The 21,205-nt window shown below is 36.2% G+C and overlaps 1 protein-coding gene across 5 annotated transcripts in view; it reads right to left on the reverse strand.

Moving 5' to 3' along the window:
• Positions 1-21,205, reverse strand: part of INPP4B (inositol polyphosphate-4-phosphatase type II B) — a 582,093-nt gene that overhangs the window by 144,192 nt on the left and 416,696 nt on the right. For all 5 annotated transcript variants that reach the window (XM_029234954.1, XM_029234953.1, XM_029234952.1 and 2 more), the window contains one exon: positions 13,419-13,527. In XM_029234954.1, coding sequence (XP_029090787.1) covers positions 13,419-13,527 — 109 coding nt within the window. The remainder of the gene's footprint in view (positions 1-13,418; positions 13,528-21,205) is intronic.

Here is a 21,205-nt window from a genome sequence, read left to right on the forward strand (position 1 = left end):
AAACATGTCATATATTTGAACAGTTAGAGCTTCTTAAATAGAAAGTTATGAGTATAAATTAATTATTGAGATAAAAAGAATATTGCTAAACTCTGTTTTATAGTGGTCTGAAATTTAAACTGAACCCAAACACTTGAATCAACTATCAATCAGGCAAAAGCAGAAGAAAGACAAAATATTTGCTTGGACAAAGAATATTTTATAGGAGATAAATAATATAGCAAATCACAGATAATAAAAATTGAAATTATTGTCATCATATTTTTATATTGATGAAACAGTGAATGAGAGTATATATGTATGTCAATATATACACTTTAATATATATTTATTTAAATTATTTAATATCCAGTTAATTAGCATATACACATAGCCATACTCATATGCTCATGTGCATATTGTTACTACTAGAGGTATCATTTTTGAGATATTTCACATAGTGAAATAATATTCATATTCATAAACTCTAATTGATAACCAAAATATGATTAAAACAATGATATATGTTCTTGTGTGTATATCCCACCTCAGTCACTTCTTGCTAGTCCTCCTTATTTCTCCTCTAGTGTTCCTTTCTTTTATCGACATGTCCTTCTTAAGTACTCTCATTTAATCTTGTGGTTTAAAAACCTCAGTTATACTAATGATTTTCGAATTTCTTCATCTCCAGCCTAGACTTTTCCCTGAACTCCATTAAAAGCAAAAGCTCTCCTCTTGACAGTTCCAACTTATCATGTTCCAAACTGAGCTCCTGATCTGCTCCCCATACTCTACAACCAGCTCCTTCTACCCACTTCCCCATCATAGTTCACACCAAGCTCATTTGATGTGGCCAATGTCTCTTCTCTTCCTCTCCTAATTTCTGCCACATTTTTCAGAAAATTCTGCCTTTTTTTCCCAAACATATGCAGAATCCAACCACGTATTTCCACACTCGCTGCAACCATGCTGGTGCAAGCCACCATCATCTACCGCCAGGATTATTACAGTAGCCTCAAACTGGTCTCCCACCTTCATCCATACTGAGACATTGAAATCCTTGACTTGTGCTTAGTTGGATGGAGGTGGGAAGCAGGCAAAGAGAGAGAAATAAAGCAGTTCTTTCTTAGTCCCCTGCCCACACCCCAAATCCAAGGACTTGCTCCACCGTTTATCTGTGCCTTCCTTCTCCCAGGCCACTCCTTAACCCATTTGCTCAACCAAGCTACTATTTTGTCAAATGGAGTCATGGAAAAATACAGATGAGAGATGATGGGGAGGAAGGAGGGGAAAGGGAAGGAAAACAGAGGGAGATGGGGCATGGGCAGATTAGGGTTGATGAGCTCAGGAAAAAAATGCTATGGAGTGATGTGCCTCACTCCATAGCAGAAATAAATCTCCGGAGAAAAATCTAAGGACTATTTCCACTTCTATTTTTTTTCCTCTACTCAAGCACTACTTGTAAAAAAACCGATTTCTTGAATCCAGAGGGAGGGACAGATGTGCTTTCAGTTCTGAGAAGAAAACCATGTGGATAATAAATGAAAATTTACAGCTTAGTGCACTTGAATATACCCTTCTGGCTTCACAGGGTTTAAAATGTGCTTCATGAAACTGCAGAAGGTAAAAAAACATACAGCTCTGCTTTCCCCCATGTGTCCTCTCCTTTTTTTTTTTTTTTTTTTTGCTTAGAAAAAGAAACTTAAAGGAAACCAGTATTTGTTTTGTTTACCTCCTATGGATTTCACTTGTATAAATTGAGTTAATTAATTAGTTAATTAATCTAAACTTAAATTGATGTTTGTCTCAGAAACTACTCTTTCTAAAAACATTGGTTTCTTGGAAATTTTAGAATCAGCATTTTGAACAAAGCTTGACTCTCTTGTTTATTAGCTCTGTGACAGGTAATGCTAATTAAAGGGGAAAAACCTAAAATTCATTTCATTTCGGCTCAACTTGCCCTCAAAGGAAATTTCCCTATTGGCTCTGGTCACACTGCATCCTATGATCACCCCACTTTTCAGTTTGAAAGTTCTTACCTGCGATTTTTTGACCATTAGAAGTAATATATATAAATATATATATATATATATATATATATATAAAATCCTTTCCTTCGTCCTATTCTTGCTCTAACAAAAGGTTCCCAGACACTATTATATGACAAAGTCCAATTAGTTTTCACTTCCTTCCATGGCCTATTCCCATTTATCCTTGGTTTCACTTGCACTGATTTCCTCTGCCAACTTCCAAGAGTCTGGTAGACCTATTTCTGCCTAGTTTGGCTTCTGGTATTTTCATGCTCACTTCTCTGTGCAGATGTGATGGAGTAACACCCAAACCAGGTCCCCTGATTCCCTCCCATCCAAAAAATTTCTCAATTCCATCCTGGACTTCATTCATTCATACATCTAATTAAAGTACAGAGTAAGATAAGGTCTAAGAATAGAAACCATTCCCAAATACACTGCAAGGTAAATGTTCCCCTGACTGCAAATGGGCCTGAGGGATATTTTTAGAGGTGATGGAAATGTCCTAAAATTGGCGTGTGATGAGGATCACATAACTCTATAAATTAACTAACATTCACTGAACCATACACTTAAAAAAATAGGTCAATTGCACATTATTCTACACAAGTAGAGAGTAGAATGCTGGTTCCCAGGGTCTGGGGGTGTGGGAAATGGGCAGATATTGGTCAAGAGGTACAAAGTTTCATTTACCCAAGATGTATATATTCTGGAGATCTAATGTACAGGCTGCAGGAAACAAGCAAGTGTTCCCAGCATATGGTATTGTAGTGCTGGTGATTAATCATGATTCTGGGATAAGAATGCAGGGAAACAGAAGGTATATTTAGGACCCATTTCATTTTTCCCCTGTTAAATCTGATATTTTTTATGGAGGGTCTCTAAAAAAGCCAATAATTTATTATAAAGCCAATAATTTATTATAAATTATTATTATAAAGCCAATAATTTATTATAAATTTATTATAAAGCCAATAATATATTATAATACTTGGGTTATTAATGTAGAATTTACATTAATAATCCAAGTATCTCTCCCTCTCTCTCTCTCTCTCTCTCATTTTAATAGCTAATAATTATTGGATCTATAATATGGGCCTAGAATTATGCTAATTTCTTTTCAGTGATTATTTTATTTAGTCATGAGAACAACTCTCTGAACAACAAATATTATCCCATTATATAGATTTAGGAATTGAAGACTCAGTAGGTTAAGTAACTTGATCTAGAACATACAACTACTATAAATGGTAGGACCAGGATTCAAATGCAGGTCTTTATTAATACACAGTTTGAACTCTTAATTGTGTCTTACTATTTTATGAACATGGTATTGATCCATTTGAGATTTGAAAAAATTACAATCCCATAACTAACACAGGAAACATCTTTTATTTAGTAAAATAATGGTAGGTACAGCATATAAATATTGAAACAAAATATAATTGAAGAAGTTCTCATCTTCTAATTAAAACAAAGCTCATTAGAGAAGATGTATGATTCCATTTTATAACACAGATTAGACATAAGAAAGAATTTGAAAATCATCTCACCATAAATTGCTTGCAACAAATATTTAACGACCGCTATTTAGCCAATGCACTGAGAAAAGCAAAAGGCTGGAGTTAGCCAGCAAGATAATCACAGGATGAGTGTGATGACACTTGTCCTCTAAATGCTACAGCCAGGGCTGGTAGCAGAGAAGAAGAAAAAGGGGGATAAATACCTGCTTCCTTAGAGCGAATCTAAGGCTCTATATTGTTAATATATGCAAAAATCGCCCAGGTAGCCATAGTTTCAGGGTTTGTTTACTAACCGCTCAGTACTATAGCTCTTTACATTCCCGAGAGCTCAGACCTTCATTTAAGAGCAATGTAAAAGGATGTCACATTGCATCCAAATTTCCTAGGCATTTTGTTGTTGGAGATTTTTTTTCATGATACCTAGTTTTCCATATTTGCTGGAAGTAGAAGGGGCAAAAGGGTTTTACAAAGACATTTCTCTTATTCTACAACTAGGAGAGCTAGAAAACAAAAAGGAAAGTCCTAAAGGAAATAGAACTCTGTATCTATCTCTACCACTCTAAGTTAACTTGTTATCCTTTCCAAAACGTTCACCAATACCTGTCCTCTGTGTATACATAATTTCTTTTTTTTTTTTTTTTTTGCGGTACGCGGGCCTCTCACTGTTGCGGCCTCTCCCGTCGCGGAGCACAGGCTCCGGACGCGCAGGCTCAGCGGCCATGGCTCACGGGCCCAGCCGCTCCGCGACATGTGGGATCTTCCCGGACCGGGGCACGAACCCGCGTCCCCTGCATCAGCAGGCGGACTCTCAACCACTGCGCCACCAGGGAAGCCCCATAATTGCTTGTTTTATTACAAGTACCTTTTTATATACACCTCTAGATACCTCATAATCCACATACTAATTTAAATGACTACATAGTGTTCCACTTTAGTGATGCAGAGTAAGATTGCTTAATCATTCATTCAAGATGTTTCTAAAATTTTACCATTATGAATAGAATCTCTGAATACCTGAAATATTTTCTTTTTTAAAAATTATTTTTATTATATATAATTCCTAAATAAGTGGTTTTCCTGGGGTGTATTTAGGAAAGCTGTAGATAGAGAATAAGGCCAGAGTCTTAAAAATATTTTACTATTTTCTTTAGCAGATTAAAATAGTAACTGATCTGAGTGAAAATTACCACATCAATTCATTCATTCTTTTTTATAGTACAGATAAAGTAATTTACTTTGAAAATTATATTCTCATAAAGGCCCAGAAAGGGTCAAATGCATCAACTTTTAAAAAATTTCTATCTGGTGGGTAGCAAAACTCAATTCTTAGAAAGGTTATCCGTAAACTAACATCATTCATTCATTAACAGCATACACATTTCGTGTTGAAAATCTATTGATTGTATGAGGATGAATGCATATAGAAGACCTTGAGACTGGGCACCGAAGTCTGATTTTCCAGCTCTGTTATTAGCTGTACGGGCGATTCAGTCTCTGAAACTCATTATTCTCATTGGTAAAATAAATAGGGGAGTTTGTAATCTGAGATTCCCTGTAAGTTCTAAGATCTAAACGATTCTTTAATGCAAAAAAAGGCAGACTCAAGTAACTTTCTTGTTTCCCCAAACTTCTTTTCATATTGAATATAGACAACTGATCTTAGTAAGTAAACATAGTAAACACATGGTGTATTTCCTGTATTCCCTTTCCTCGTGAATTTTCCATTTACCCAGTTATATTAACCAGAAACCTGAGTCCTTCAACCCTGCTCAGTCCCTCGAGTCCTCATCCAATTGGATTTAAATCCTGTAAAAATTTCCTTAAATCTTCTTCAACTCCATACTCACCCATCTCCTCTCACCAGCACTATTATAATAGCCTAATTGTGTGCCCTTAGTTCTCTCCACATAGTAACTCAAAATGCGCCTCTGATCATGTTAATACCCAGATAAGAACCTGTCAATGAGTCCTCTTAGCCTAACCTAGCCTATAGGATGAGAAGCCAGGACTTGACATAGCAAACAAGGGTCCTTCAGATTTGGTTCCCATCCTTTAACCCTTCTCTCTCTCTCTCTCATTCTCTCTGTCTGTCTATCTGTCCCTTCTGTCTCTCTGTCTCTCTGCCTCTCTCTCTTTCTCCCAGCCGCTCTATGTTGCTGGAGTTCCTAAGCCAAGGTGCAGTGAATGGCACCACCCTGCCCAGGTGTGCTGCACAGAAGCCTGGGAGTCTTCCTAGACAGCTCTGGATTTTTACCTCCTACTCCAAACAGACACACAAAGTCCAAACAGTTGCCAAGTCCTTTAAAATATCTCTGTAACTGATCCCCTTCTCTACATCTGTGCTTAAACCACCCTAAGCCAACCCACCTTTCTTCAGCAGAAGCACTGCAATAACTACTTACTTACGCAAGCCTCTTGACGGGGAAGAAGACATTGGAATAGCTTAGGCAAGGTCCCATCTAATAAAGATTCTGCAATGACACTATTTTTTCTCATGTCACACAAGATGATTGTGTGATTTTCCCATGACATAAATCCCATGTGTACAGTTTTTTAAGTTAGTACTTTCACTATAATCTTGCAAAGAATGAGATACTCTAGAGTTAGTTTCTAAAGCTCTGGAAAATACAGCACTTTTAAAATTTTCTGGCAGTATATTTGTAGATGACTGTCCTTTCTGCTGTTTGCTGCCTCTAGAATGATGGATATTAAATATCTAAGCTAATAGAGAGCTTTAAAGAACATGCTGAAAATTACTCAGCATTTGATCTGAGTACACAAGGTCTTCCTTGGATTAAAAGCATACTAGTTAAGATGACATAATTATGTCATGATTCCAAATATCTTTTTAGTTTATAGTGAAGAAGAAATGCAACTCCTGATTTACAGAAAATAAGTCCTCAAACCATATATTCTTTTCATATTTAGTTTTTTAAGCAGAAAACAATGTTTCTATAGTTCGTTATAGATTCCACATTTTTAACCCCTAATATTCCTATTGATTAACTTTTTCTTTTGAGCTAAAACCAGAAGTCATATCTTAATAATTGTGTGAAATTAAAACATTTAATTGTAAAGTCAAATTATCCAAATTATCTTCCTGAGAGTGATGATACACTTAATATGTCTCAAGATTGTAACCATTCTTTCTAACAATCTAATGATTTCAACAGAAATCAGCCACATCCACAGTGCGGATAAGGAAACTAAAGGGTAAAAGCCCAGTGATTTTCTGACATCACACAGTTAAGATTATGTGTTTTATCATTTTCAGACAATGTTGTCTTTACCGAATTTATTATCACTCTAATTTCTAGGATCATTTAGCAAACTTGTTTTCATTTACAATTAAAGTCATTTTCTTTAAAGGAAAGATTCAATTTTTTTTTTTTTTTTTTTTTTTTGCGGTACGCGGGCCTCTCACTGTTGTGGCCTCTCCCATTGCGGAGCACAGGCTCCGGACGCGCAGGCTCAGCGGCCATGGCTCACGGGACCAGCTGCTCCGCGGCATGTGGGATCTTCCCGGACCGGGGCACGAACCCGTGTCCCCTGCATCGGCAGGCGGACTCTCAACCACTGCGCCACCAGGGAAGCCCGAAAGATTCAATTTTTAAGAAGTTTGAACTGTTACACTTGACACAGTGCTTCTTGCTTCAGATTATACTTTGCTTCACAAGCTTTTGGGTAGGTGATTGGAAGAATACTGCCAACTTTTAAACGTTAAAGTCACCACTGCATTACTAATATTGAACCGGATTTTAGGTTGGCTGTTTTTATAAAAATCATCAGCTTTCCTCTTTCAGAACACGTAAAAGTATATTTTCACTTCCTAGTGAGGCGCAAGCAAACACAAACATTCTAATAGCTGACAAATGGCTGTGTGAAAGCCTACAAGACATTTTCCACAAATGCCCCTATGTTTCTGTCACCTAATTACAACACAGTGATCTCTTCAGGCAGACCAATTTGTTCATCCTCTTACTCCTCTGACAGACAATGCTTTCACTTCTTTTATTTACTTCTTCATATACTTAGTCATTCAAGGAACACTTATCAAGTTAGTTCCTGACACAGTTAGTTACAGACACAGTCCATGTCCCCAGAGTACACAGTCTAGAGGCGAAGAGAGGCAATTAGGTATGTTTGTACATGGGAGGCTAAAAGCAGATGTGGCCTTGCCAAGGAGTTGGAGAAGACTTCAGGAAAAAAAAAAAACTTCAAGGCAGACCTGAAACTGAAGAACTTCGGTCTGGTTCACCGTGGAGGGTGGAATGAGAGGAGAAGATGATGGTGTGAGTGGAGAAAGATGAAGCTGGAGAAAAAGTCAGGGTCAGATGACACATGAATATCTTATGCACCTTGTGCTTTTATTCTCCAGGCAAGAGGCAGCTATGAACTGTTTAACATGATGAAATCACAAGATTGTATTTGCCTCTTAAGAGATATTATTCCAACCAAGATGAGGAAAACGGATGAGATGAGAGCCAGCCTGGAGGATGAAGAGTGATTAAGAGATTTGACAGTAGGACATTTAAAAAATGGTGATTCTATGGGTTAGGATTATCCTAAACCACAATTGATTATTGAAATGAATGACTTCCTGAGATATAAGAAGGTAGAAGTGACGGAACTGATTTTTTTTTTTTCTGGGAAGTGGAAGCAAGGGAAGAAAAGTAGTCAAGGATTTTCAAGCTTCAAAGTTGAACTTCTAGATGGATGTGGTGTCTCAATTAAGAAAAACAATCCCCAAGAGAAGTTTGAGGATAAGGGGATGAGAGATGACTGAATGTGTCGACTTTGAGGTGTTTGGATGATACCATCAACGTGGAGCTGTCTACTAAATGGTGGTAACTACGTGTCTGAATCTCAAGAACCATGCCTGGGATGGTGTACGAAGCCTAGTACTTAAGAATATGCGGGCACAAGGACTTCCTGTAGAGCACAGGGAACTATATTCAATATCTTGTAATAACCTATAATGGGAAAGAATCTGAGAAAGAATATATATGTCTATATATACATATATATGCATATATATGTATAACTGAATCACTTTGCTATATACCTGAAACACTGTAAATCAGCTATACTTCAATAAAAAAATTTTAAACAGAATAAGTGGGCAATTAGGCATATTATGCACATTAATACAACTTTTTTGGAAGGCAATGTGACAGCATCTCTAAAGTGTAACCACTTCAACTAAGAAATTCCACTTTTAGGAATTTTATCAAAAAGAAACAAAAATTTGCAAAAACAGAAGAATAAGGGTTTACCTTGCAAACACACAGTTATAACAAATAATAGGAATTAACTAAATGCCCATCAATATTGTATTGGTTAGATAATTCTGCTACATTCAATCAATAAAGCCCTACTTCGCTTCTAGAAAAAAAATGAGATCTAAATGTATTGAAACTAAAGGTTGTCAGAACATTTTTTTGAGTAAAAAAATACTTGTTTGCATATTTTATATAAATAATAGCTAATATCTATTAAGCCCTCATTATGTGCCAGGTACCATTATAAATGTTTGGTGTATATGAAGTCGTAAAATCTTCAGAACAATCTATGAGGTAAAGCAATATTATTTCTGTGTCACGAGTGAGGAAACTACGGTACAGAGGGGTGAGGTAATTTGACTAATGTCACAATGCCAGTAAGTGCCCAAACCAGGATTCAAATCCATACAAGGTGTAGAATCTATGAATTATCTGAGATGAGAGTTTCTGCCTTGCCCCAGAATGGAGGCCAGAAAAAGTAAACTGAATTATAGGAAAGTCAAGAACATGGCATTCCCATGACCTGAGTTTGTGTCGACAAAGAGTCCTGATCACTGAAAACTCAAAGAGTTGGATAGCTAGAAAAAATTGCATAGAGAAATGCATTAAGCTGTTCAGACTGGTTTACTCTGGGGAAGGAGAATGGAAAAGGTAGACTTTTCACTTTATGTGCTTCTTTATTCTTTGAATTTGTGTGCTAGGAGCAAATATTGTTTTTTTGTATAGTTAAAAAGAGAATGAAGTAGGAGAAGTTCTGCATTACAAATTCATTTAGGATCATATGCAACTTAGCGAGAATCCTTTCATTCCCTTATATTAATTTAGTTTAATGCTTTGCAAGTGTCATCATTTAGTTTGTAAAGTACGTCCAAGACTCAGCAGGGCTATTTAATTGAAGTATTTTATTCTCTCCTGACTCCACGCTATAGATGTTGTAAGAGCTAAAACTCACCTATTCTTGAAAATTTGTTGTTGTGCACAGGGGGCTGCACAGAGAAAAGTGCACATTGATGAGAAAAACCTGGTACACAGTTTTGGCAGACCTAGTGTTGTATTTGCTCAAACATGAACCGAGCTGAAATCTAAGAGTGACCAAGGAGAAACTGACTCACCGGAAGAAGAAAATATACCTCCAATGAATCAAGTTATAATCAACACAAAAATTAAATCGCTATCTCCTTGGAAATGATATGTTGTCAACTACTGGACACAGTTCAAAAGAAAAAAAAAGGAATGAACAGGGCTTTCATCCACACTTCTTATTTCTACAGTGTCTGTATGATTTTATTATACTTTTAAAATTTCTTTATTTTTTGGTGCTATAAAGTGTTTTTTCCAAAAAGGAAAAAAGTATTTGAAAGTGAACAGGAGATGAATTTTAGCTATAACTTGTAAGACTGATATTATTAAATATAGTAGCTTTGTTGTATTGGGCATGACTTCCAAAAACCAAAAACACATAAGGATTTTTAAATGGAGAGCACTCAATTTATATACTTTGAAGAATTAGTCATTTTAAGCCATTTTGAATTTTTAAATTTATAATAGAAAAAAACATAAGATGTAGATTACATGTGGAAAAACAAACTGGAAGAGACTGCACCAGTATGATCCCAGTAACTGTCTTGTTGAGGAAGGAGATTATGGGTGATTTTAACCTCCTACTTTTGACTTTTCTACATTTGCCAATAAACATATTTACAAAATTTGAAAACTGTCAATAGAAAGCAATATACTAAAATATATATATCACTAAAAGATAAAAAATATTTCTGTTTAAAAGATATATGACATGAGACATGGATTTATAGAGTTATGATCTCAGATTCTAAACTGTTCTACCAGTGAGTGACAAGATAAATTTCTGAGAAAAACCCAGAGATCAAGATAGAGACATGGAAAGACCTCCAAGTAGGGGGAAAAAATTGGCTCTCAAAAATCAAATCATGGATGCAGTCTTATTGCTTTCAAAGAATACATTTAAATCACTCATTCCCTTTCATAAAAGAAATGAAAATCTTTGTCTTAAGCGTGAAAGTGAAGGGTTTGAAAACAAATATACTTGTAACTGCTGCCTAGTCTGCTCATATGTTACTGGAGAAAGTACATAAAAAGAAGAGTTGGAAAACTCCGACCATTTTGCTTAGATATCTCAGCTTTATACCACTAATGAAAAATGTTAATTTATGTTTTAAACCCCGCCCCCCCCAATTAAGCAGTGGTTAGTGATACTGTCTGATGAATACATTTCAGAGGTAGTGGTATGATTTTGCATCCAGTTCTCCCATTTCTGGTTTATTGGATTCTTGCTACACTATAGGCTACAGAGAACTTCCTTCCCTGATGTGGTATTTCTCCTTTTACTCAAGAAACTTCCTATTTATAATAGAGATTTGGGAAACTTCTATTCATATCTCTCCTTACAATAATAAGGAAAATTTTCCTTAGAAATTGTATAACCATTGTGACTGTATAACCCTTGATCTCATAAAAAGTAAGGCTGGTTTGTTTAACTCTTTGTATTGTTTTACTTTCCTTCGGAAAATTCCCCCAAATTCTAGTACGACTCGAGTGTTGTGAGCTCAAGGACCACCTATAACACTTCTATTGGTACATTTTAGTTTGTTTTCCTTATGATTTTTCCAAATGATTTTTTTCTCTTTTCCATTTGAAATTTTGGGGTAGTCAATCTTGATTATGGGACCAGATAGGGTGGGTGGGAGGTATGGAGGGAAAACCATGGTAGATACTCAAGGCAGGCATTTGACATTAGGATCTCTTGCAGGGAGTCAGCTCTGAGTTTGTCCCTAATGAACAGGTAGATCATAAGGAATTAATATTCTCCAGGAGTGAACACTGCCCCTCATTGGCTTTTCTTCTTCTTTACAAAGGCTCTTGGTTTTCATGAGGTGCCTCTCTATCTCAGTGAAAGGGCTGTGCTTTCAGGTCATAATCTTACTCAGTGAAAGTTCTGGCTTAATCTGAGGTTCCTGCTGAAATCACAAATGATCAAAGCCGGCAAAGTATGTGTTGTTGTGGTAGATTTTCCCTTTCTTTTACAAAATACTGGAAGTAGAGAATTGATTCATATTTTGAGGGAGGAGTCCACAAACTTTCAAATAGTGCCTAGGTAAATCACCAAATCCAGAAACACATAAGTGTTTGATGAACAAGTGAATACATGGGAAAAAGTATATATATTTATATATATATGTGTAAAACTGAATCACTTTGCTGTACACCTGAAACTAATACAACATTGTAAATCAACTATACTCCAATAAAAAATTTTTAAATGATTAAAATGGTAAATTTATATGTTACATATATTTTACTACAACAAAAAAAGCTTAAAAAATTTTAAAAAACAAACAAAAAAAACCCCAAATAATATATGAGTAATTAGGGTTTTGGTTCTCCTAGAAAAGTCTCATGTCTAAAGCATGAAAAGCTCTATAATATGCTCGGTTTTATTCATCCACGATTACTCAGGCCCAAGTTTTCCCAAATCAAAACTCTTACAGCTCTATCCCCACCTTTGGTTCCATTTTGTAACAATTTAATGAGTTGGGGATTCTTTAAAGAAAAATTTCCAATAAACAAGATGTAATGCTTTTCTTCTGTATTGGAACAAATATTCCTTAACGTAGATTTTCTTTCCTCCTGATAGATACTAATTGATGTTCTATACATTTTTCAACTTTAACTCATCTGTGTCACTATTCCTGTTTCTAGTCTCCACACCCTTCACCTGTCTTCTCCCAGCATTATTCACTTACATCTGTATCAGTGGTTCTCAACCCTGGCCACACATCAGTCTCACCTGGGAAGCTTTTAAAACTTACCAATGCCTGGGCTCCATTCCCAGAACTGACTTTATATGTCTGGGGTGATATCCTGGCATAGATAAAATATTTTAAAGCTCTAAAGGTGATTCTAATGTGCAGCCAAGGTTGAGCCTGTATTCCACTCTTATTCTCATTTCAGTAAAGGGATGGCATCCCTTTCCCCATGCGGTCTGTCACTGAACTGATTTCCAACCTCCGTGAATTACATAGAAGGTGCCTCTCCCCTCAGAGCCCCTAGCTGGAACCCTGACGTCCACACCCTGTTGAAATAATAAGGCAAACGAACCACTTTCTGCAGCTAAAGGGTCTGGGGGAAGGATGTGACAATGAAAAGATAACCTGGGGGAGTTTCTATGTGGTAATGGTACAGTTATTTATGATGATTATGGTGGTGCTTACTGTCATCTACACCTGTGATACCACCTCAGAGAACTATATACCCTGCCCACCGAAAAACCAAAACCAAAACTAGAGAAATATTAATAAGGAGGTAGCTGAGTTAATAATATTGTATCAGTACATAGACAATTTCTTTAAAACAAGAAAGACATACATATATATATATATGTATTGCTCGTTTATATAACAGTATATCAGTTACACAATTCTAACTTATTTTTAATGCTTTCTTCCTGAATAGGCTGGAGAGGTCAAGAACTATTCATTGCGATGGACCAAGCTTCTTTATCCTAACCTGGTATACGAACTTCCCCAAACAGAAGGTAAATATCATTAACGCATCCTGTCATCACTTACTTTCTTCTTTCCGTTTCAAATCTATGGAGTAGTTTCCGAAGACCACCATTCTTAAATCCCTGAAAATGCGCAGCTGGGGCTCCCACAGTGATGACATCGTAGAGAGCATCTGGAACAGGAGTGGACAAGGAGATGAACACTTTGCAAACATTTATCTCCAACATGCTGTTTGCATTGAAACCTACACACTGTGGGAAGTTTGAGAAATTACTCTGTTTGATTTTGCAGGAAGAAAAATGAACTCACATCTCAAGGGGGCAAAGAGGAGCCAATCAATCTTTCTAAAAGCCACCTGTGCACCTAAAGAAGTTATAACATTTCCTTGATTTGTGACTACATCTTAATTATATGGTACTGTGTAGAACAGTATGTTCTCTCATTCTATATATTTACTGAGATAACATGTTAATTGGTCTTTTGTGTATTTTACTTTATTGAGTTTTGCATCATTTAATTTGCAATCATATTGAAATTCAACAATAATGAACAATCTTTCAAACAAAAGTTGCCGAGAAAAGAACCAAAATGTTAATGCATTTTGACTCAAGGTCAGAACAGTAATAAATCTATACATAGTAGTTTCCTGCCTGTATATACTAAATCTTACACAATTTTGAATGCATGCAATTGAATTTTGCAATTTCCTTAGGTGACATAGAAAGAATACACAAAACGTCTCTTGATCTATTTTCCAGTGAGATACTTTGTTTTTTTTAAATAAAAAATCCATACATTTAAATTGAAACTCAATCCTTTGATCTTCAAAGCCATCAAGTTTGATACATATTAAATTTACCACTTCAAGACATGCCATCATTTTTACATTCTAATGAAAAGTACCCCCATAAGAAGGAAGAAAAAGTGAATGCCCTCTTGTTAAACTACATTTTATTTGAGAAACCATTTCATAGTAGATCCTTTTCAAATTGATTTTGGTATTGACACCTTGGCTGTTTTTCTCATCTCATTTACAGGGAAAACATAAATTATTTTATTAGCTTCAAGTAAACACCATAACTTCTTCACAGTGGTTCAATCCAAATGCACCTGAAATAGTTTGTTTTTTTTTTTTTTTTGCGGTACGCGGGCCTCACCGCTGCGGAGCACAGGCTCCGGACGCACAGGCTCTGGACGCACAGGCTCAGCGGCCATGGCTCACGGGCCCAGCCGCCCCGCGGCACGTGGGATCCTCCCGGACCGGGGCACGAACCCACGTCCCCCGCATCGGCAGGCGGACCCTCAACCACTGCACCACCAGGGAAGCCCTTCTTTCTTTTTTTTAATAAAATATGTCTTAAATTGAAAAGACTTCAGCTGCACTCAGAGAACTCAAGGTCACAAAAAACCAGAAATACAACCCAAACCAAATGGTTAGTAAAGATACTGAACAATCACTTAATGGATTGTTGGAGTGGTGAGCTCTTGTCCTTTTAAAACGTCACTAATCAACTAGAAGTCATCTTTCCCTAAAATAGCAACACATTAGACTAGTGTGAAATTTTCAGATTTCGTAGTCCAGGGGATTTTAGCCTAGGGCTAAGAGGAGGGTTTTAAGATGTCCAGGGATGGATGGTGAATTGTACTGGTGCATCTGTTCTACTTCATGGAAAGGGGTCACAGCTTTTTTGAACAGTCATGAGATCCCCCAAAAGGGGCCAACTAAAGACTTGTCTACCTGCATTTATCTGACGAGAAACCTGAGGATCTTGAGAAGTTACCTGCTTTGTCTGAAGTCCCAAAGACAGGGCCTTCTAACTTCTAACCCAGGGATGGAGAACCAGTGATTTAAGTTATTGACTGGACCCTGAGTCCCTGGCTCCGGATCCCAGCTCTGCCATGTATAAGCTGTGCAGCATTGGGAAAACTACTAACCCTTTCTATGTCTCAGCTCCTCAGCTAGAAAATGGAGTGGAAAGTAGTAAAAAGAGGTTAGCATTCAGTAAGTACTGTCTATGATTATTTTCCCTATAGGAAGTAATCCTACCAATTAAGCAAAGAAAGCTGATATTTTAACAAAAAAAAATCAACATGATGTTGTAATCAAATACATTGCATTTCTGCTAAAACCTGGGTGACCAGCAATACCAACGATATACCAAAGTGACTATAAACTGTATCCACATGTTCCACCAAGCCCAAATTAAATGCATTCCTAACTCAATTTTCAAAAAAAGTTGTCTATGGACTTTCACTGGATCCAAAAAAACTTGTAGCCTCTCCAACACCACCCAGCAAGAGGGGAAGGATGAGGGAAGTGGAAATCTGAGTGGAGAAAGCAGTCTTAATTGATGGAGATTAAAATGACTTGATTATGCAAAATTTGCAAAACCATTTGTCCTTCTCTGGCTTAGTTCACTTAGTATGATAATCTCTAGGTCTGTCTATATTGCTGCAAATGGCATTATTTCATTCTTTTTTATGGCTGGATAATATTCTATTGTTCTGACTTTTTCTGCTCTTCTTCTCTGGTTCCCTGTGACCCATGTAGACACTTTATTCCTTTAAGTCTTCCAGTAAAGTCCTCAAGACCTGACGATCATTTCCAATTTCTCTGTTTCCCTCAACATTATATCTGATCAGTTCTAACAACTCCGCTACCAAAATTTTATTCTCTCTTATACATGTTAAACATCTTTACCTTAATTTTGATCTTCCTCATGTCTTGTCAAGATTCCTACTGCCTCTTCAGTCCTAGCCTCTCTGCATTCACAATGCAGTGGATTGCTTTTTCTATATGGGTGGCCATTCAATCACTCTGCCCAAAACACAGGCTTTGAGACTTATACCCCTCCTCATATCTTTCAAATATAAATAGAAGAACATTCAAATGTCTCAGCATCATGCATGTTTTAAGTGCTCAATAAATGTCAACAAATAGATAAACTAATATTTTGAGGGAAAATTCATTTTGTCATGTTTGTCCTCAGATCATACATGGAGTTACTATTCTTAGCTGAAGAATAAAACTTTTAGATACACTATCCAGAAACACATATATTAGAATCTGGAATATATGTATATATATTCTCCACGGTATGGGAATGAATATATATCCATTCATGAATCACATTCTGTAGAATAACAGAGAGCTTACGATTATCACATGCAAAAGAATGAAATTAGACCCTTATAGCAAGCACAAAAGAATCAACTCAAAAAGGATTGAAGATTTAAACATAAGATGTAAAGCTGTAAAAGTCCTAGGGAAAAAACATAGGGAAAAGGTTTCATGAAATTGGTCTTAACAATGATTTCATAGAAATGACACAAAAAGCACAAGCAATGAAAACAGAAATAAACAAGTGGGACAACATCAAACTAAAAAGCTTCTGCATGGCCAAGGAAACAATCAGTAGAGTGAAATGGAAATACACAGAATTAGGAGAAAATATTTTCGAATCATATATCTGATGAGATTAATTTCCAAAATATGTAAGGAACTCCCACAACTCAATAGTAAAAACAATTAATAACCTGCTTATAAAATGGGCTAATGACTTGAGTAGACATTTTGCCAAGAAGACATAAAAATGGCGAACAGGTAAATGAAAAAATGGTAAATGTCATTAATCATCAGGAAAACACAAATCAAAACCACAATGACATATCACCTCACATTTTCAAAATAGCTCTTATCAAAAAAAAAAAAAGACAAGTGTTGGCCATGATGTGGAGAAATTGGAACCCTTGCACACTGTTGCTTGTGGGATGCAAAATGATGCAGCTGCTATGGAAAACAGTATGGAGGTTCCTCAAAAAATTAAAAATACAACTATTATATGATCCAGCAGCCCCACTTCTGGGTATTTATACAAAAGAATTGAAATCAAGATCTTGAAGAGATATTAGCACTCCTGTGTTCATTGCAGCACTAATTATAATAGCCAAGACATGGAAACAGCCTAAATGTCCATCAACAGGTAAATGAATAAAGGAAATGTGCTGTATACATACAATGGAATACTATTCAGCCTTAAAAAGGAAGGAAATTCTGCAATATGTGACAGTATATATAAACCTTGAGGATATTCTGCTAAGAGAAATAAGCCAGGTACAGAAAGACAAATACTGCATGACTGCACTTATAATGAGGTATCTAAAATGGTCAGTGCATGGTATCAGAAAGTATGTTAAGTTAATCTGTATTACTTGATGTTAACTGCGATTCATTGGTCAAGGTGATATCGGTCACTGCCTAGAGTTGATTCTTCACTGTAGAGCTACTAGGTATTTGAAGGGACACACTTTAAGATTATGCAAGTCTCCTGTTTCTGTTTAAACTGGTACCCATTAATTTTAGCATCCACTGATGAACCTTGCCTGTGGCAATTTTTACTGTTCAAATGGTAATTTTCCATTTCCCTCATTCTTGCCAAATTTATTCATTGGAATTCTTCTGGAAGGAATAGAGGACCCTTCTTCTTCCTTCATGTGTTTATTCAGTTATTTATTACCATCAATATGAGTATTTTGTTCTTTGATTCATAATCCAACCCTAGCTTTATGTTTAAATTGTTCCAGCTTTGTCCACTGGGAGCCCCTTTGGAACGGCTCCTGTATCACTTTTTTTGCCCCTTCTGTTTTTTGTTTTGTCTTATTTTATTTTATTTTGCTTTTTGGTATTTGGACACTTCCTTACTTTCTAGAGCCACAAGATACTCCACACTCATATTTTCCCTGCCGCAGCCTTGGAATCAACCAGCTTTCCAAGGAACCCTAGTTCTTTTTATTGGAGAATGGTGTTCAGAAATCAATTACTATGAGCAATTACACTCATTGCTACTGCTTTCAATCCCTTTCTGTAGCTAGAGCTAGAAAAGATATGTATGTGTACTAACTTGTGCACACACATCTATATTTATCCATCTAACTACTGCTCTATCTATACTGTACTATCAACAACAACAAAAACCATGAGTCAATGCTGTTACCTCTGACTTCAATTCAGCCTCACAAGATTCCTTCTAGCCTTCCTTCCTTATTTCTACCTTCTCTCCCTGACATTGAGAAACTTGACTTTCCCTATCCACATATTTAAATATATGGTCAATCCCAGTGAAAAATAAAACAGCTTCAGGATCGTTAACCCTACCTCTGTAAGAAAAAAGAATTACTAACGAATGTACAGTGTTTGTAGTGTTTTTTAATTTAGCATTACAATATCTAGTCCTTTCCAAAGTTTACATAGGCCAGGTCCTTTCTTTCCCAATCTTTTCAGTAAATTATCATTTTAATAATTATCTTTACCATTAATTATCATTTTAAACAAGATAACAAAAGTAAGTTAATAAAAGCAGGTTAGAAATATGAAATTCTATGGAAAACTTACACAATAATTAGTAGCACAACAATCACGATTTGAAAAAAATAAGAATAGAAAGGGAGCCAAGGTGCAGGTACCAAGAAGTAAATATAGAAGCATTCCCCAAATATTCTTCACTCTTGGACTTCATAGAACGCATTTCAAATAAGCAAGTAGAAAATAGTACTACTGTGGTTCAGCAGAGCTGAAGTGCAGCATCTTATCTATATTCCAGAAGCCATGTCTCCCATTTCCCAAGCCATAATATCCTCCCAAGCCAACCATAATACCCCATTAGTATCAAGAGGTCTTCTCTGCAGGGACACTAGAGTTTCTGTCTGGATACTGAAAGAGTAAATAAGGTCTCTCTTTTGCCTCTCTCACTTTTCTCTGTTGCCTTTTGATTTTACCCATCTTGATTAGAACCATTTCTCAAAAAGCTGGGATCTTTATGTCTACATTTTACAGAGGTTCAAAGAGATTAGGCTTAAATAGTGTTTGCACATTTGAGTTTCAAAGAGTTGCTCTGAGGTATTAACTTTTAAACACTGATTACTGTGATATTGTGATTTATAATATGAAATAAATATTTGGTCTTCGTCCCCTTTTCTGGCACAGAGTTCCCCAAACCCCAGGAATTTCCTAAGTGTTGAGAGCCACAAAGGTGTCTTCTGTTAGGTTAATGAGGTGACTTTTGGACTGCACCTAAGGATGGGGGTTGGTGGCCAGTGAAACCAACCATGAGATTAGAGGGTTGAAACTTTCAGTCCTTTCTCCCTTGACTCCCCTACGGAAGAGGGGCTGAAGATGAGTTCAATCCCAATGGCCAATTATTTTATCAATATTGCCTGTGTAATGAAGCCTCCATAAAAACCCAAGAGGACAGGGTTTGGAAAGCTTCCAGGTTGGTGGACACGTGGAGGTGCTGGGGGAACTCAGAGAGCATGAAAGCTCCACGCCCTTTCTCCATACCTTGCCCTATGCATCTGTTGCACCTGACTCTTCCTGAGTTCTCTCCTTTTATAATAAACAGTAACCTAGCAAGTAAAACGTTTTTTTCTGAGTTTTGTGAGTCTCTCTAGCGAATTAATAAAATCCAAGGAAGGAGTTGTGGGAACCCCTGATTTATAGCCAGTTGGTCAGAAGTATGGGTAACTACCTGGAATTTCAATTGGCATCTGAAGTAGAGGGCAGTCTTGTGGGGCTGAGCCTTTAACCTGTGGAATCTGATGCTGTCTCTGGGAAAATAATGTCAGAATTGAGTTGAATTGTAGGACACCTAGTTTGTGGCTCTGGAGAGTTGCACAAATGAGGGTGGGGGAAATCCCCTCCTCACAATCATAAATAACTAAAGAGTGGTTCTGAAGAAAACAATTAGAAAGTAGCTGCTGAACTCTGTTCTCAGAATTTATATGATTTTAAGCAAAAGAAAACAGCTTTGTTCTTCAGCTATTAGGCATTTTTGGTTTATCATATAATCTGAAATAAGAACATACTGTGTACAGCTGTATAATACCTAATTTTAATTGAGACAGTTTCTGTCACAATTAACACTGATCACTAATATTTTTAAGTATCAGCATTCTTTATGGAAATCACAAAAATCACAAGACTCCAGGGAGTCTTAAAAGTTTGCAACTGTTATTTGATAATTATCAGTTACCAATACCACAGTACTGGAACAGCTAGGTTTATCTCTTTTGGCCCCTTCATCCTTGAATTTCACTTGCAATTACTGCATAAATAGTAGATAGATCTATGTACACCAAGGGAATTATTTTTTGGCCCCTTAGTTTAGTTAATGAAGAATGGTATACACTTACCATACCATACTCATTCTTGGCTACAGCAGTCGTACTCCTTAAAATTTAGTTAGAATTAACTGTAATTGACTGTTTTCCTCTAGAAGAAGTCAGATATACAAAAAAAAAAATCAATAAAAAATTAAAATTCTAAGACAACAATCTGATCAGTGATATTTCTCTCATTTTAAAATTTCCTCATTTTATCCTGCTGTTTAAATTATGTATCTTTGTGACATGAATAGCCCTTAACTTTCAGATTTTTGGTACGCAATTATAAAAATCTAAGTGGACATTTTAGTTTAAAGAAAAGTCAAGCAAAGTAAGTGTAAAGTCTTTTTCTCTTTTTTTTTAAAAAATATAATATGCCTCTCTTCTTTCTTTGATATTTTATGCTTCAAAAATTCCTTGGCTTTGTGAAAATTTCATCATATACACCATATGAGGAAAGTGGAGTTCAAATCGTTGAGTCTTGTCAAACTAAAGATACAAGGTTGGTTTGAAATCTAATAGTAGGGCTGCCTCATAGCCTTTTAAAAGCCATTTAATAATAGAAATGAGATAGTAAGTCTATTTTTTCTCAGAAGATCTCTTTAAAATTCCTACAACTATAAAAAGAGTGCTGATGAAAAAAAAAATGTAGACATGCTGATCTCATTTCAAGGAAAAATTTAAGCATAATC

The sequence above is a fragment of the Monodon monoceros genome, unplaced genomic scaffold (genome assembly GCF_005190385.1).
Source record: "Monodon monoceros isolate NGI ecotype Baffin Bay Population unplaced genomic scaffold, NGI_Narwhal_1 Super_Scaffold_20, whole genome shotgun sequence".
NCBI classification, from domain to species: Eukaryota; Metazoa; Chordata; class Mammalia; order Artiodactyla; family Monodontidae; genus Monodon; species Monodon monoceros.